Source organism: Nomascus leucogenys, chromosome 17 (assembly GCF_006542625.1).
Source record: "Nomascus leucogenys isolate Asia chromosome 17, Asia_NLE_v1, whole genome shotgun sequence".
Taxonomy (NCBI): Eukaryota; Metazoa; Chordata; class Mammalia; order Primates; family Hylobatidae; genus Nomascus; species Nomascus leucogenys.
Window position 1 is genome coordinate 67401059 of NC_044397.1, and position 18265 is coordinate 67419323.

The following is an 18265-nucleotide window of genomic DNA, read 5'->3' on the forward strand; positions in this document are numbered from 1 at the left end:
AGAGGACAGCATATTTTACAAAATCTGTCCATCTTCCACAGGGCATCCAAGGAAGGTACTGGAGAGCATTAGGTTCAAATCGAGAATGCTTTGGGTGTCCTGTCACGGAACTGGTCTGGATGGACTGGGTGTAGCCATCAGAGAGACTCTGGCTTTAGGGTCAAGGTGCATGACTGAGCCAGTACTAGAGAATGGGGACTGTTCTGTCTGGGGGAATTCATGTAGACACTGACCTCATCCCAGTGAAGTCATCCTCGTGTATTTGGCTGATGGGATAGAGGCACTTTCTGCACAGGTGTCTCATTGCCTACTTACTGAGCCCGTCCCTGAATTCAGACCCACATCCCCACCCTCCTGGGTATCTCATCAGCTGACAGTTCTCAGCCTCAAGTTCTAACTTTTCCTGCTGATTTTTCAGGCCTTACTTGCCTCAGCCACAGTGGTCCAGGCCATGCTTTTACTACCTAAAGTCCAGCCGAAATTCAAGACCAGGCCATTTAGCAGAAGCCCTGGTGACTTTCTAGCCTTTTAAAATCTTTCTCCCTCAGAAGCAAGAAGATATTTCCAAGTACTGCTAATCCCAGTCCTTACATGCCTACCTCTTGCTGCTGTGTTCCACCCACTAAATACAATCCCCTCGAGACCAAGACGAACTCGACTTAAAGCTTAATTGGATAGATCTCTTTAGACATTGATTATTAGATTTCTAGCTACTTCAATTAGAAAGAAATGGCCTTTCTCTATGTCTTGTGTATGAAATCTTTGTACAGCTTTAGTCACATATACACACAACTGAGTGTAGCTTGCCATCTGCTGGTGAAATACGGTATCACTTTTAAGAGAGTTTTTTTTTTTTTTCTTTTCTTTTCCCCCAGTGCATTCGAAGGTCTGGATCATTCTTGAGGCAATAGCAGTGTGCCACTCAGCACAATCATATTATGAATATCCAAATACTATCAGGCTATGGAAAGTATCAGATAATAATATTCAACCTGAGGCAGCAGGGAAGGTGAAGTGAGGAAAGTGAAGCTATTGACTGTACTTATTTCTCTGCACAATCTAAAGGAAGCCAATAATTGATTTACCTTATTTTTTAATGTATTCTGGAGAAAGATTGAGAAATATCCTTACTGATAACTCCTATGTAAGTAATTAGATTTTGTATAATTTAACACTGTTCACAGGCATGCTTCTCAAACGTTATGTTGGAATATGAAAGTATTGCAGTGAGTAATCTGTTACTAATGTGGAAGGATCAAAGCTTGTGAGCATCTTACTTTTACTAATACTAGAGTTAAGAAATTAGATTGAAAAGTTAATCATTCAGCAGCATTATTCTCACTCATGTGCAATCTAATATTTCTCCTGAGTGGAATGAAAAGGAGGGTGTCAGGGCTAACATGCTGGGAACCACACATTACTCTGGCTATGGGCTTAAGAGCATACCACTGCAGAAAACATCATTCAGAGTACATCGTGAGAGAGGAAAAGAAACAAAAAGAAAAACAAATTTGGCTTATTACCTTCTTGCATTATCTTACCATGAGGGAGTTAGGTACACTGCCTGGACTGTTGGACAGCACTATAGTTTGCAAACTATATAAATCTACATGTCATCCTTTTCCTCATTTTCTGCAAGAAAATTTAGAGTCAAAACTTTGACCAATTTTAAATATACATTAGGCAGTATGCATTTGTATTTAACTCCACTCCTGGCTTTATTTGATCTCACCTACTCTCTTCTTCCCCACATTTCATGTTCCTCCCTCAATTATCTTGTTGTATATTGTGTGCATTTATATACCTTAAATCTTTTCTGGAAGATCGGGTACAAATAAACATTAAGATTTGTTTGGGGAATACATTTTTATTGTTGTTATGCATAGCCATTCATTTTTGTAACTTGAGGTGAGTTTTCCTCCAAAGCATGTTTTTCTTTTTATTCCCAGGAAGCTGTGCCAAATGGTTGTATATTGATGTGAACGTATGTATTATCTTCTCAAAGTTCTAGGAAAAGAAAGAATGCACTTAATAAAATAAATGACAGTGCTATACGCTAATCTTTAAGCAGTTATCAGTTTCCATATTGAAGTTTTGCACACAAATCACAGAGCGGGGAGATGGGCCTTAACCTTTACCTATAGACAGCCTGACTGAGCAAGTAAGCAGTCATCAAACATTTACAGAGCAATGAGTTAATGAACAAACATTTGTGACAGAGTTAAAAATATTAACTTGTGAGTAAGCTTTCTACCCAACCCGTTCAAGGATTCAAAACTGCTGGTTAAGCCAAAGGTTAGGAAGACAATAGGAAGGGGGTGAGAAAAATACCAGGACAGATTGTGCAGCTCCTTCTGAACATGATGGACAGGCTGGAGTGTAGAGGCGGGGCTGTGGGGTGGCCTGGGGGAGCAGCTGGGGGTTCAGCAGGACTCTCAGGTCAGAGATGTCCAAGAAAGAGTTTAAGGAGTTTGTTGGTATTGTTGTATTTTGTTTGAAACAAAATTTCCTTTATTTACTATCTGCTTAAGAACTTTATTAAAGGCTTATTTTCTTCTTCAACTTTATTTTAAGTTCAGGGGTATGTGTACAGGATGTGCAGGTTTGTTGCAGAGGTAAATGTGTGCCATGGTAGTTTGCTGCACAGATCATCCCATCACCTAGGTATTAAGCCCAGCATCCATTAGCTATTCTTCCTGATGCTCTCCCTCCCCCAGCCCCCACTGGCAGGCTCTAGTGTGTGTTGTTCCCCCCATGTGTCCATGTGTTCTCATCATTCAGCTCCCACTTATAAGTGAGAACATGCAGTGTTTGGTTTTCTGTTCCTGCATTAGTTTGCTGAGGATAATGGCTTCCAACTCTGTCCATGTCCCTGCAAAGGACATGATCTCATTCCCTTTTATGGCTGCATAGTAGTCCATGCCACGTATGTACCACATTTTCTTTATCCAGTCTATCATCGATGGGCATTTAGACTGATTCCATATCTTCGCTATTGTAAATAGTTCTGCCATAAATATATCCGTGCATGTATCTTTATAGAAGGATTTATATTCCTTTGGGTATATATCCAGTAATGGGATTGCTGGGTCAAATGGTATTTCTGGTTCCAGGTTTTCGAGGAACCAGCACACTGTCCTCCACAATGGTTGAACTAATTTACACTCCTACCATAAAGGCTTACTTTTAATTAAGGGTTTCGAGGTTAGGAGTATATGCATTTTCTTTTAAAAATGTAACACTAACAGTTTTGTATCATTTTGGAAGGGGTTTTGAAGAGTTCTCTTGCAAGAGCTTTTTGTGCTTGTCTGAGAAATCATTCTTCCTTATTTCACTATTTTTGTTACTTTTTTTTTTATCCTGGCAATATGTCAGGGGGTGTGTGTATTAAATTTGCCATTGCAACCATTTGAGTGTACGAATCAATGGTCTTAATGACATTTACATGGTTTGCAAACATCACCACAATTTCCAAAATATTTTGTCAACTTAAAAAAAAACTCTGCATCCATTAAGCAATAACTTACAATTTCACTCTTCCTTCAGCCCCAAGCTATAATTTACTTTTTCTCTCTATAATTGCTTGTTCTAGGTACCTCATATAAGCGGTAACATTCAATATGTGTTCTTCTTTGTCTAACATTTCATTTAGCAAAATTTTTTTGAGATTCATCCACGTTGCAGTATGCATCAATACTTTATTCCTTTGAATGGCTAAATAATATTCCGTTGTATCTTTATACCACACTTTATGGACACTTGGCTGGTTTCTTCCTTTTGGCTATTGTGAATCATTTTGCTATAAACATTACTGTACAAGTATATGTTTGAGTCCCTGTTTTCAGTTCTCTTGGGAATACACCTAGGAATAGAATTGATGGGTTAAATAATGATTCTATGTTTAACCTTTTAAGAAACTGCCAAACGATTATCCAGAAGATGCACCATTTTATATTCCCACCAGCCCAAGGTGACTGTGGGTTTTTCAATCACTGTACACTGTACAATCATTGTACTTTGGCCATTCAGGCAATTACTAAAAAGTCAGGAATAATAGATGCTGGTGAGGCTGTGGAGAAATAGTAACACTTTTACACTGTTGGTGGGAATGTAAATTAGTTCAATCATTGTGGAAGACAGTATGGTGATTCCTCAAGGATCTAGAACCAGAGATACCATTTGACCCAGTAATTTCATTACCGGGTATATACCTACCCAAAGGGATATAAATCATTCTACTATAAAGACACGTGCACACATATGTTTATTGCAGCAATATTTACAACAGCAAAGACATGGCACCAACCCAAATGCACATCAGCGATAGACTGGATAAAGAAAATGTGGTACATGGAATACTATGCAGCCATCAAAAAGATTATGTCCTTTGCAGGGACATGGATGAAACTGGAAGTCACCATCCTCAGCAAACTAACACCGGAACAGAAAACCAAACACTACATGTTCTCACTCATAAGTGGGAGTCGAACATTGGGAACACACGGACACAGAGAAGGGAACAACGCACACCAGGGCCTGTTGGGGGGTGGGGGGTGAGGGGAAGGATCTTAAAGGACAGGTCAATAGGTGCAGCAAACCACCATGGCACACATATACCTATGTAACAAACCTGCACGTTCTGCACATGTATCCTGTTTTTTGCTTTGTTTTGTTTTGTTTTTGGCTTTTTTCTTTAGAACAAATAAAGATAAAAAGAAAGAAACTTTGGCCATTCAAAGTGGAGAAGTGGAAAGGAGCTGAGTAGAGGGACTGCATGAGGCTTTTTATATTATGGTAGATGACACCACAACTCAAGACCAAGGTGTGTGAACCAGTGGGTGTGGTGCTTGCCCTGTTGTCTCTATCCCTCCAGCCTGGATGCAGCATCCTCAGCCTGGTTACAAGCAACCAGAATCCCCAAGGTCATCAGCATCTACAAGGCTCAGCTTTGAGGCTGTGTGGTTACTATGCAGCAGAACAGTGTGTCTCACAGGAAATAAAGTTTGATTCAGGAATTTAGGAAAAGTTCTTCTCTTTTTAGGACAGGTTTGTCCTAGCCTCAGTCACTGCAACAAGCAAATAAAATAAAATAATAATTAAACAGGTACGTACTTCACAGTATATACTTTAGTTTTCCTCAGGATTCTCAAAGAGTCTATTAACAACCTCTTTTGCTTCATAGACGTTAGATGCTCCATGGACAATGTTTTTCAGCTTACTTATTCCAAACCGGGCTCGGATAGAGTCAGGGGAAAGTACTTTTGCTTCTTCTGGGTCTGTTGGGCCCATCAATCGTCTCCATTCTGCAACAGCATTCCACTTGGTCAGAATCATGACCATAGATGGACCCCTGCAAAGAACAGTGCTTTCAGAAGACTCAGCCTACTGAGAACTCTTGACACTGCAAACAAGGCTAAAGACAGAACACTGCAAATAAGGCTAAAGACAGAACACTGCAGCCTGGGCCAGGGAGCTCCTTTTCATTCTTTGTCCTTATCAGTGCAATCATGTACTCTCTTTTTTTCATTTCTCCCTCTTCTAATAGGTTTATATGCTAGGTGAGTGCTATAATTTAATTCTATAGAATATTTGTCAATGAAGTCTTATTATTTTGCTACTTTGAGGTTTGTAAATAGAGACATTGTCATGGATTCAGGACTTGTTGCTTTATGGTTGGCTAGCAACCTCTAACCCCTTCAGGGATTGCCTCAAGTTAAGATAGCCACCTTGTTCAGGCCACCCTCATTGCCAGGATGGCCTACTTCAAGTAACTGAGTGATGTGAGCATACAACAGCCTGGTCATCTCAGCCAATACTGGACAACTCTGATAGACCCATCTAGCTGTGGTTAGCAGAGGCTGTTGTCTGGTCTGCACTATTATCTTGACTTGCCGTCTTCCCCATCCTGCTTCTTTGCCCTCTCTTCCTTGTGGCATCCTTACTCAATAGCCTGAACAAGAAACTCTTCCAGCTTCCCAGAAAATGCAACCTGCAGTAAGTATGAAAGTTTTCTAAGCTGTCATGGTGCAGTCCTAGGCTTCTGCTTATTATTTATATCTAAATAGCACATATATTCCATTAAATTTGGTTAACTTTATAAATTCTGCCTTCCTAAACTCATTGACAAATGGTCAGGAACTGAAAAAAGGGAAGATGTGCAATTAAAGAGGTTTCTTATATGTATTTTATACACACGTGTGTGTGTGTGTGCGTGTGTGTGTGTGTGCATGTGTGTGTGTATGCACAGTCATGTACCTCTTAATAATGCAGATACATTCTGAGAAATGTGACATTACGCTATTTCATTGTAGTGCAAACATCATAGAATATACTTAGAGAAACCTAGATAGAATGGCCTCTTACACACCTAGGCGGGCTCCTGGGCTATAAACCTGTATAGCATGTTACCATACTGAATACTGTAGACAACTGTAACACAGTGTTATTTGTGTATCTAAACATATATGAACAGAAATGGTAATGCATTGCATTACAATGATCATGATGTCACTAAAGCAATAGGAATTTTTCAGCTCCATTATAATCTTATGGCACTACTGCTGTACATGTAATTCATTATGACTGAAATATTATACTGCAAAGCATGACGGTATAGAAAATATTTGATGTTTAATATATATAAAATAGAAAAGACATTTAACTCATAGTAAATCGATAATGATGTTCACATGATTATGAACTCTGTGTGAAAGAGAGCTTTGGAAAGCAGCAGTTAAAAGCAGAGACTCCCTGGGTTCAGGACCCAGCGAAACACTAGTTTTGTGACTGTGGACAACTTCTAGCCCGGGACCTATGTTCTCTCAAAATCAAAGTGGAAATTCTAGTAAAACTACTTCATAGAGTTATTATTATAAGAATCAAATGAAATAAAGTGTGTACAGCTCATCACAAGGCCTGGAATTAAGGAAACAATAAATGTTAGCCTTTAATTTCTATGCGGTGGTTATAAAAGTATGTGTTGTCAGGAACAGATGTATCATGTAGAAAGAAGTTTTAAAAGAGTGTATTTCTTATAGTAATATTTATGTTATTATGTATACATAGTTTTACAAGGTATCAACGCATGTAAAAAAAGATGTGAATAATCATAGCTAACATTTATCAAGTGTTTAATATCTGTCATGCACTGTTCTAGGTACTTTCAACACATCAATTATGTAGCCCTCCCAACAAGCCTATTAGATAGATACTATTATTACTCCCATTCAACAGATAAGGAAACTCAGGCAACAACTAAGTATGCTGGCAAAGCAGGGATTTGAACTGAGGCAGCCTCTATGTCTAATGCGAAGACCTAGAGAAACGAGAAGGGAAGGGAAGGGAAGGGAAGGGAAGGGAAGGGAAGGGAAGGGAAGGGAAGGGAAGGGAAGGGAAGGGAAGGAAAGGGAGAAAGGAAAGTAGGAAGGAAGAGAGAATGAAAGGAAGGGAGCGAGGAGAGACAGAAGGAGAGAGAGAAAAGAAGATGTGGGGAGGTAAGGAAACAGAAAAAAGATGAACCATGAATGGTAGCAGAATGTCTTTTCATGAATGAGATTAGATTAAATGTTTTAATTAACTTTTGCATTTTTCAAAGTTTCTATAATGAACATTTACCACTTTTATAATGCAAATAATTATGTATCAGAAACTTACTCAGATAACATTTCCAATAAATCTTTATAAAAGTCTTTTCCTGTTATTTTTGGATAAATTTTCTCTATTTGCTCAGGAGTTAGGAACATTTTCTTCACCTGTGTCAGATCAAACCCAGCCTCCTTAATCATCTTCAGGATCTGCTCTAAGAAAAACAGATATTTGATAATATTGCAGATTGCTTCACTTTTCCTCCATACTCAAGTAGACTGAAATAACTAAGGAAAATGACAGTTTAACTTGCATATTGTGGTTTAACATGACAAAACTGCCAAACTGAATTAAAATTCCAAAGCACCAAATTGACATTCAGAATTTTAGTATGTTAATGTAGATTTTCAGTCTCTGAGGTTCACCTTTCCAGAAACCACCTGAAACACCTAGTAGACCACAAGAGTAGAAGGCGAAGGGACCTGCTCTCAAGCTAAGAATAAAGATATATTTTCACCTTCATACTACAAATTCCAAGGAATTTCTTGCTAGATATGGATTGAAGGATAAAGCCAATCTGAACTCTTCTCCCTGAAGAATCAGGGAATTAAAGCAAATGTTGTCAAAATCTCACCAACAGCCCAAGTTTTGAGGGCTACATTCTAGAGACAAAGATGAACCAACTGAGAAACTGGGCGCTTTCTGGGAAAACGGCCTGTTCTTTGCTCCAGATCAAAAGCACATAGAATGGTCTGGGAGCTAAAGGCAATATGATTATAACCAACAGACAGCCTGGAGAAGGCTGGACCTCTCCTGCTGGAAGGGAGGTGGCCAGGCTCTGCCCTAAGACAGGCACTGCAGAAATGAAAGGGAAGAAAATATAAACCTTTCCTCAGAGACTAACTGTCTCAACAGAGAGCAAGGCCTATAAAGATATCATGAGAAAGTAATCATTATTATAGAGTAATATATAAGGTCCCCAGAACCACAGGTGAGAAAACAATTAACTTTCTCTGAAGAGGTCAGGGATGACTTCACAGAGACATCGACCTTTGTGTTAAGCATGGAAAAAATAAGGTGTGATCACCAAGTGGACAAGTAGCGAAAGGACATTGCAGGCAGAGTGAGTAATGTATGCCAAGTGCAGAGGGCAGAAAGAAGTGACTGGGTGAAAATATACTGGAGATGAAGTTGGCCAAGTAAGTAGAAGAAGGATTATCAAGAGCTATGCCCTGTGAAGAAATCTGGACTTTCCTCTAAAAACAGCAAGGAACATTTAAAGCATTCTAAGCAAGAACATATTCAGATCTGTGCTCTAAAACGATAATTTCCTTTGCACCGTGAAGAATGAATTAGGGTAGGAGTGGGTGATTGTGGCATTGCAAGCAAGGTATTTGAAGACTAATGCAGTTTTTGGAAATCAATACTTTGTGGTAAAAGGAGGCACCTTGGAAAAGAAAAGTCTCTTACAGTTCTTAGATAAAGACAGCAAGTGGCTCAGGTTAACGTTCAAGATAAACAGAGAGTACTGTAGGTAGTGAGATAGATTCACCCCCTGCAAAGGCCCTACCTATTAAGAAACTACCTAATTATATTAATACAAAACCAAGGGAAAATCTGAGCTGAGAAATGAAATGAGCTAACCCAAACACTTATTAATCTTTACTGAACCATTATAAAAGATAAAATTAAAATTACTATGCTAATTAAAAAATTTATTCCCCTTTTAAAGAAATAAATAAAAGAAAGAGAAAGAGGAAGGGAGGGAGGAAGAAAGAAAGCCAGCAGAAGGATGACAAGTACCTCCCAAACTGTAACACAACACCCTAATGTGAATTAAGCAGTTTGAACATTAAAAAAATCATAAATCATAAATCAGAACTTCAAACTCAAAACTAGAAATGGCCAAGCAATAAGTAGATGTGAAATAAAAGCTGCACCCACGAAAGACAAAGATAAAATAACAGAAATAAACTAGATGTCTAATGTAACTTAAAATACAGAGAAGGACATGGAGAACAGAAGTAAAAATAGCCAAGTAAAGGGAAGCAAAATAAAGAAAGAGAAGTCAATAGGGAAAGTGATAGTTACAGAAGTTAGGCAAAGATAAGCATGTCTACACGTGTGTGTATGTAGGTATGTGTGTGTACATATCTGTGTATATATATAATTAAATAATATATATTACTATATTTATTTAAGAAATTTGACTTCATCATACCAAAAGAGAATATTTTTAACTAAAAATTGAGTAAGTCAATCTAAACACTCAGAAACTTCAAAAGAATCCCCTGTTAGTTCCAGTTGGTGAAATCCCTAAAGAAAAAAAAGAACAATGGAACAGAACTAATATTTAAAACTATGAGGCAGGAAAACCGTCTTGAAATAAGAGAAGATAAGAATCTAGACAGTGAAAAAGACTAACATGTATCTGGAAAAAGAAACCAAGAGTGGTCAAATCTCAGACATATGTTAGTAAAGCTACTAGACTTAAGAAACAAACAAAAATTAACCCTGTCTTCTGGCAAAACACCATATTACAATGAAACAAAAATCAGTATGGCACCAGGTTTCTTGAAAGAAATGCAGGAAACAAGAATAGAGATACCCCGTCAAGAAACTCCAAGAAAAAAAATGTGAGCCTAGGATTATTTTTATCCAGCATATATGTTAATAATATATTTTCTAACAAAGTACATTTAACATTTAACACAAGTTCAAAAAATAGGAGAATAGCTCAAGAAATGAGAAAGTAGATTAAATACCTAATTGTCGGAAAGGTAATAGGATATCATTTAAAGCAGAGAAAACAAATAATAGGCACTCAGTCAAGAAAAGAGAACTTTCAAGCTTATCCGTCCCACCTTTTGTTGTTGTTGTTGTTGTGTTTTGTTTTAGGCTTTTAGCAGCCCAAAGCCATGGTTTTTAGTTTCTGTCTCTAGTGATAACCAGAAAAGAAGGATGAGGAAGGGGCTTTACTGGACCAATCAGAAACAGAAACTAAGAACCCATGACTATATTCTTTCCCTTGGACAACCCTGATAGATGTTGCAATAAAAATAGCTTCCAGAACAAATAAATTTCTCAAACACAAAAGAAAATGTAAAAGACCACACAGAGAAGAACAACAGTAAATGAAAAATAACATGTAAAGTAAATATAACTTAAAATAATAAGATGTTTGAAACTAAACATATCATTAACATAAAATAAACATATTATGTGACTTTATCTCATCTACTAAATTTTTTTCCTGTAAGACCTAAAACAATAAAACTACTAGAAGAAAATATAGGTGAAATGCTTCATAGCATTGGTCTCGGCAGTGATTTTTTTGATAAGACCTCAAAAGCACAGGCAACAAAAGCAAAACTAGACAAACGGGATTATATCAAACTAAATTCTACATAGTGAAGAAAAAAATCAACAGAGTGAAGAGACAACCTACAGAATTCAAGAAAATATTTTCAAACTATGCATCTGAAAAAGGGTTAATATAGAGCATACATAAGGAACTCAACTCAATAGCAAACAAACAAAAACCCCCAAAAAAGGATTCTGGTTTAAAAATCGGTAAAAACCTGAATAGGCATTTCTCAAAAGACATCTGTTGAACATATAATGACCAACAGATATACGAAAAAATGCTCAACATCTCTTAAAAAATTAAAAATAGAACTACCATATATGATCCAGCAATCCTACTATGGATATATATCCAAAGGAAATAAAATCAGTACATTGAAGAAATATCTGTACTCATATGTTTATTGCAGCATTATCCACAATAGCCAAGATTTGGAATCAACATAAATAAAATCAACCTATTTATTATCAATAAAAATTGATGGATGAATGGATAACGAAAGTGTGATGTATATACATAATGGAATATTATTCAGCTATAAAAAGTAATGAAATCCTGTCATTTGTGACAACATAGAAGAACCTAGAGGTCATTATCTTAAGTGAAATAAGCCAGGCACAGAAAAGACAAATACTGCATGATCTCACTCGTATGTGGAACCTAAAGAAGTTGATCGCCTAGAAGTAGAGAGCAGAATGGTGCTTACTAGAGGCGGGGAGGGTATGGGGGAGGGAGAAATAGGGAGAGATAAGTCTTTGGGTATAAGTTCTGGTGTTCTACTGCATAGTAGGGTAACTATAGTTAATAATATTACATTGTATATTTCAAAATAGGTAGAAGAGGAGACTTTGAATGTTCTCACCACAAAGAAATGATAAAGTTATGAGGTAATGGGTATGCTATATACCCTGATTTGATTATTACATAATGTGTACATCTATCAAAACATCATAATGTACCCCATGAATATGGACAATGATGTTTCAATTTAAAAAATTAAAAATACATCAGTTGTGTACTGTTTTATTACAGTGAATTTGGCTGTTTAACATATATTTTAAGAGAAAGTCAGGAATATAAATCTGCCTTTATGGATTTTATGTGTGAGACAAGCCTAAAAAAAGTGATTCAAAAAGGCTAAAAATAAATAGGCAAAAATATACAAGGCAAATGCAAATAATAAGAAAGCAGGGTGTGTGGTCTTGATAGCAAACAATACAGAATTCAGGCCCCAAGGCATTTAATGAGACAAATAAGAACCTCGTGTAATGCTAAAAACTAAATTTACCATGAATAGTTTTAAATATCTATGTATCAAATAACATGGCCACCACCATTATGAATCAGAAAATACAGGAAATATAGCCAACAATATACTGAAAACAGGTGACTCACACCTTTAGTTTCTGAGGATCCCCAAAATTCAAGACAGATCAAGTCGGGAAAAAATAAATCAAGATGAATCAAACTGTAAGGCTGGTTTTATCTTATATTCAAACTTTTCACCATGATACTAGTGATAATATTTTTTCTCCTCAGACACGTAGAATCTTCACAAAAGTTTGCCATATGGTAGTTCGGCAATACCATGATAATTTCAAAAAAATGCAAGCTTTTTCTTCTACCAGAATTTTAAAAAATATCTTTAAAAATAATTTATTTGTTGAATAATTCTAAGGCCCAAGGGAAAATACAAACTAAAATTACAAAATTTCAATAACTAATTATCAATAATCAATGATAATGAAAACTCTATGCATTAGAACCTGTGGGCTATAATTAAAGCAGTAACCAAAGAAAAATGTATAACCTTAAAATTTCTTATCAATAAAAATTAAAAGTTGAAAATAAATAAATTTAATATTCAACTCAAAAAGCTAGAAGAAGAACATAAGAAAAAACTACTAGAAAATAGAAGGAAGAAAATCATGAAGATAAAACCAAAAATAGTAGTTAGAAAAGAGAAAAACATAGAACTCATGAATAAATTAAATTTTTATTGTTTGAAAGATAACAAAATAAGAAATGGTAAAGTAGAAATAATCACTGAAATGGAGGAAATATAGTAATGATAAAAAATTACTTTACAAATTATGTAGCTGGAATAGATAACTTCCTAGGAAGGTATAATTTAACTGTATTTACTCAAAGGGTGATAGAAAGCTTAAACAGAGCAATTTCCATAAAAGAAACAGAGAAAGCAATCAAATAATTATCCCACAAAAAAACAACAGGCCCAGATATTTTCACAGGAAAATTTTACCAAACCTCCAAATACCAATCTCAGTGCTGCTTACACTCTTTTGGAGCACTGAAAAAGATGTTCACATTCCTTATGAAGTATTCCATTGATTTCTAAACCTGATAGATATCAAACCAAAAAAATGGAAAGCAGAGATCAATCTCACTTTTATGTCTCAATACAAAAAAAAGTAAAATATAAGCAAATAGTATCCAATAGCATATCTAAAAATGCATCGTAACTAAGCAACATCTATATAGGAATGGAAGGACATAGTTCAATATTTGAAATATCATTAACATGATATTCCGTACTAATATATCCATGGAAAAAATAACTCATCATTTTCATAAATTCTGAAAAGGACTTCAGCAAAATTCAATATCATTTCTGATTAAGAGAAAGACAAAGACAAGGATGAGGGAGGGAGACCTGAGAGAGACAGCAAGAGAAAATATGACAAAGTTAATCATTGAATCTAAATGAAGGATAGGAGTACTCATCGCAATCTTTCTTTTTTTGAATTTTCTGTTTCCTGTTTTGCTTTTCTGCTTGTTAATTTTTTAAATGTTCACAAAATTTGGAGAAAATGTATACACTGACTTTTATTCTCAAATATTTACCTCTTTGTTCACTTGTTGCATGAGGTTTAATCAAGCCTAAAGTGCTTTGAAGAGGAAAGAAATGCTGTATTTCCCTTTCAGCGGTTTCTGATGAATCGCTGCCATACAACTGGTTGACCGGCAAACTGTCCATCGCAAATTTTGCACACAAACTTTGAAAAAGAAGTCAGGTTTAAAAGCTATTAGAACAGAACAGAATAATATAACACAATTTACATAAGTTGTTCAAAAGTTATCAAATAACAGCAAATCATTCCAGATCTTGACACTGTGCAAAAGGAAGTAAGTACATGGCGGCTTAGGGCATGCTACTTCTTTTCAAGGAGGTAACGGTCATTAGGAAGAAAGGATGTGATCATTTAAATCATCATGACAATGAATATTGACAGATAACCATGAAAGAGGAATGAATGCCGATATGGTTTGGCTGTGTTCCCACCCAATTCTCACATTGAATTGTAATCCCCAAAATCCCCACATGTCATGGGCAGGACCTAGTGGGAGCTAAATGAATCATGGGGGCAGTTGCCCTCATGCTGTTCTGAGTGAATTCTCAGAAGATCTGACGGTTTTACAAGCACCTGGTATTACAAGCCCTGCTGGCACTCATTCTCTCTCCTGCCACCCTGTGAAGAGGTGCCTTCTGCCACGATTATAACTTTCCTGAGGCTTCCCCAGCCATGCGGAACTGTGTATCAATTAAACCTCTTTTCTTTATAAATGACCCAGTCTCGGGTATTTCTTCATAGCAGCATGAGAACGGACTGATATAGATGTCCTGTGCAGTGAAAAAGCTCAGAGGTAGAATCCTTGCACTACTTGCTAGCTGTGTGATATTAGGGAGCAGCTTAACTTCTCTGTGCTTTAGTTGTCTCAAATATAAATATGACAATAAAACCTGTTTCAGAAGGTGATTTTGCAGATGCAATCAGATGATGCCTTTGAAATATATGGTGCGTGTATTGAACTCTAAATAAATTTTCTTCTGTGGCTTTCACCATGTGTTAATGCTTCACATTAACAAGCATTACATGGCATTTGACTCTAGACCAAAGATACAAAATTATAAACATTAAATCCAGAAGATACTGTAAGGGAACCCTCCAGGTGAGCAACAACAGCAATAAAAGAGAAGTAGACAGGACAACTTTGTGGGAAGAGGCAGGAGTGATGCTGATAATACCAGACCATCCACATTAGATTAGACAGTTTATTGTTATGCTTTCTTTCCTATAAATAAGTATGTATCCCTTGAATCAGTTGTTGCTCTTTGGTATTTTTTTCAGTTGTCCTTTTTATCTGTCTTTCTATCTATGCATATTTCAGTAGCAAAGAATGCTCACTGCCCATTTCACTTTTTTCCCTTTAAACGTCCAGGGCAGTCAACCCAACAAATTCCAGCTATGGTGAATAATGTTCCTTCCTGCTAACACTGATGTGGATTCTTCACATCACTGGAAACTTGATTTTCTGTCCCCAGCTTCCAGATCCTATTCTTTCCTCTCTGGTCTCAGTGACTCATTCAGGGTTTTGTTTGTTTGTTTTTGTTTTTTTGCCTTATCACCTCGACCTTTCCATTCTGCCCTTGGCTGTTCCCACACCTCTAATCTGGAGATACTTTTAGCCCTAGTCCCTTGGACTCTGTGATTGCCAGGGATGAGGGATTTGCACAATGATTGAATGAAACAGCCTGAGCCATCCTGAGCACTTACCCTACTCAATGCAGAGCATTCTCCCAACCCCTGTTATGCTGTTAAACATGATTATTGGAAAATGTCGGGGGAGGAATAGTGGGATAGAGGGAGTAACAGGTAACAATGAGGGGTTGCTGTGCTTCTCTTCTATGCAAATTATCATATTTTGGGTAAAACAATGCCAGCATAGAATCTGATATTCAGGCACAGGAAAGGGGTGAAGTTCCATTTAAAGAGTTATTCCTAAAGCAACTGTAAGTGCTGGGTGGAGCCAAGGAAAGTGGAAAAGTGGGGATCAATTAGAAATAAAGATCAAGATTAATTGCGAACGCGTGGCAATTTTCAGTATGATAGTGGGGTGGAGATGGGGCAGTAACTGAGAGCCTCCACACTTGGTGCCCCAGTGTCTAGACCAGTGTGCCTACAGGCACAGGCCTTGTGTTGACAGCAATCCCTCTGTCTGGTGGCATGCATTGCACTCTACGCCACATTTTATTAAATGATTCCATGGCACTCTGCTCACACCACTTGCAGAGGTTCTATGCTTATTATCCTTCACAGTCATTAGCACATAAGCAAAGACATAATTGAGTAGGGCTAACTAAGGGGCAATACATGTTAATGCAACACAAGTCAGATTTAAGTATATCCTACCCAAAAGAAAGCACTTCAGCTTTCATGTAAGTGAGGCTTCATAACTATTGTTATTTATTGTGTCAACATGTATGTCAGGTTTGCAGTGCCTTAAAGAGCATCTATATTCTTGCACACTTGAAGGGGGTATGAGGGGTGTCCTCTCTTCCTTTGAATTGAATCCTACCCTAAAATCGGCACGAAGAATTCAAGGGAATTGAAATTCAATTTGTTTCCATCAGCTTCCTGCCAAATACGGAGATGCATGAGATACTATTTCTATCCTGCAGATGATATTAAGCCTAGCAGGTAAGCTCAGAAAATATTGAAAGAGTTCCCCTTACGTGCCAGGTAATATGCCAGGGGTCAAGTTGATTACAAAGTTTAGCCGATTTCTAAGATTAATCATTAAGCTAAGTCAATAAATGTTCCCACTAAATTGTAGAGTACATACTCAATTAGTCATCACCGTCTTAAAACTCATGATCAGTTAAAGAAGCTACAGCTGCCACCACAACCTTCTCAAAGGAATTTCTCCTAAATAGCAGGTGGGGTGGATATTTCTCCCAAGAGATGACCTGTTGACTGAAATATACACCTCTTAGCTCCCAGCCCCAAGCCTAGCATCTCACAATGGTCTCTTGCAAATCCTTGGCCATCCTCAGGCTGGCACTGGGCTGGACCTCCAGTCATAAGCGGTCCACTCCTGCCCCAGGAAAGGCAGCTTTCCTGAGAAGCTCCCTTGGACTAGAGCTGTGGTTCCAATACTCTGCATCTAAAATGTGTTTAAAATGGACCACATGAAAACAGATAGGGACCCATGGTATGAATCCTACCTCTCTGGAAAATATTCAATGGCTTCTTCAACAGTTCTTGGTCCCAGTAATTGTTTCCAGTATTGCAAGCCATTGTCTCTCAATAAAACAAGGGCTAGAGATGGACCACTATTAGAAAAGAAAACAAAGAAGAGGTAATAAGAAGTGTAGCTCAGTAGCTAATTATGTATAGGCAATACAATGCATATTGTTAAATAGATCAAAAACATGTAACATGTAAAATAATCTTTTAACAGAGGTCTGAAATTTTTTTCCATTGATATGTTTTCAAGAGCATATCTATAAAAGAATAGAAGCAGAGAAAGGAAGGGAAGGGGAGGGTCATGATTCTTGTAGATGTTTCTTTCATTGTTCCCATGGTCCTGCTGGTTTATATGCCCTTGCAGGATTTCGGCCTCAATTGCTATTTCAGTTATTCTTCTAGAAAGAAACCCAGCACATTTCTAGCAACTCATTCTTTCCTAGAACTAGTTAACTATAAGATTACAAAAGCTCTTGAGAGTCAGTCAGTTCTCTGCTTAAACCTGATAGTATTGTACACCCTGGACTTCTGGTGTTCAACTCAACGGGACTCCAGTAACTTCCTCTGAGACCTTCCTACTATTCCAGTAACATTCCAGGACGACTAGAGAAGACAGGCAGGTGAGCAGAGGATTGGGATGGGAGCAGGACTGGTAGAGAAGTAAATTCAGAACATGTTTACAGACTTGAGGAGTTTGGCAGCTTAAATAGAAACCAGACTTAAGAGAAAGTTTACATGATTCAAAAATAAATCAGACTGAATTTTCTCAACCTGAATTCTACCTGGTCATGTTTTCTATAAGTTTATTAAAATAGTCTTCATTTTCATATTCCTTGCACAGTGCTTGTGCTTCTTTTTCCGATAATACTACTTGTCTTTGCTCCAGTATTTTGAAGTCTTCATCTTTAATAATATGCAAAACATCATCTAAATAAAAACAGTCACATAATAAGTTTTAAACTGGTAGATTACTGGTTATGTACACAATGCATAATATACAATCATGAGGGCATACGATGCACTTTATTCTCATATGAAATTTTGAAAGTTTGCAGAAATACATTCTTAGGTTTTAATTTGAGGTGAACAGTATCTCTTAACATCTCATTATGATGCTATTTCCAATTTTTCATTGTATAGGAATCATGCATGCACACACATACACATATACAACACACACACACACACACGTAGGTATCTCATTAAATCTTTTTCTTGGGTGTATGCATGTGAATGTGAGTGATTGTGTGTGTGTATGTGTGTG

The 18265-nt window shown here is 37.1% G+C and overlaps 1 protein-coding gene across 1 annotated transcript in view; it reads right to left on the reverse strand.

Annotated features, from left to right (window-relative positions):
- Positions 1-1847: 1847 nt before the first annotated feature.
- The window catches only part of NME8 (NME/NM23 family member 8), a 52473-nt gene continuing 36055 nt past the window's right edge, over positions 1848-18265 (reverse strand). Inside the window, exons 13-18 of the mRNA XM_003268948.2 lie at positions 17784-17928; positions 16980-17087; positions 13817-13968; positions 7654-7798; positions 5113-5350; positions 1848-2007 (exon numbers count right to left, since the gene is read on the reverse strand). Coding sequence (XP_003268996.1) covers positions 5128-5350; positions 7654-7798; positions 13817-13968; positions 16980-17087; positions 17784-17928 — 773 coding nt within the window. The 3' untranslated portion in view covers positions 1848-2007; positions 5113-5127. The remainder of the gene's footprint in view (positions 2008-5112; positions 5351-7653; positions 7799-13816; positions 13969-16979; positions 17088-17783; positions 17929-18265) is intronic.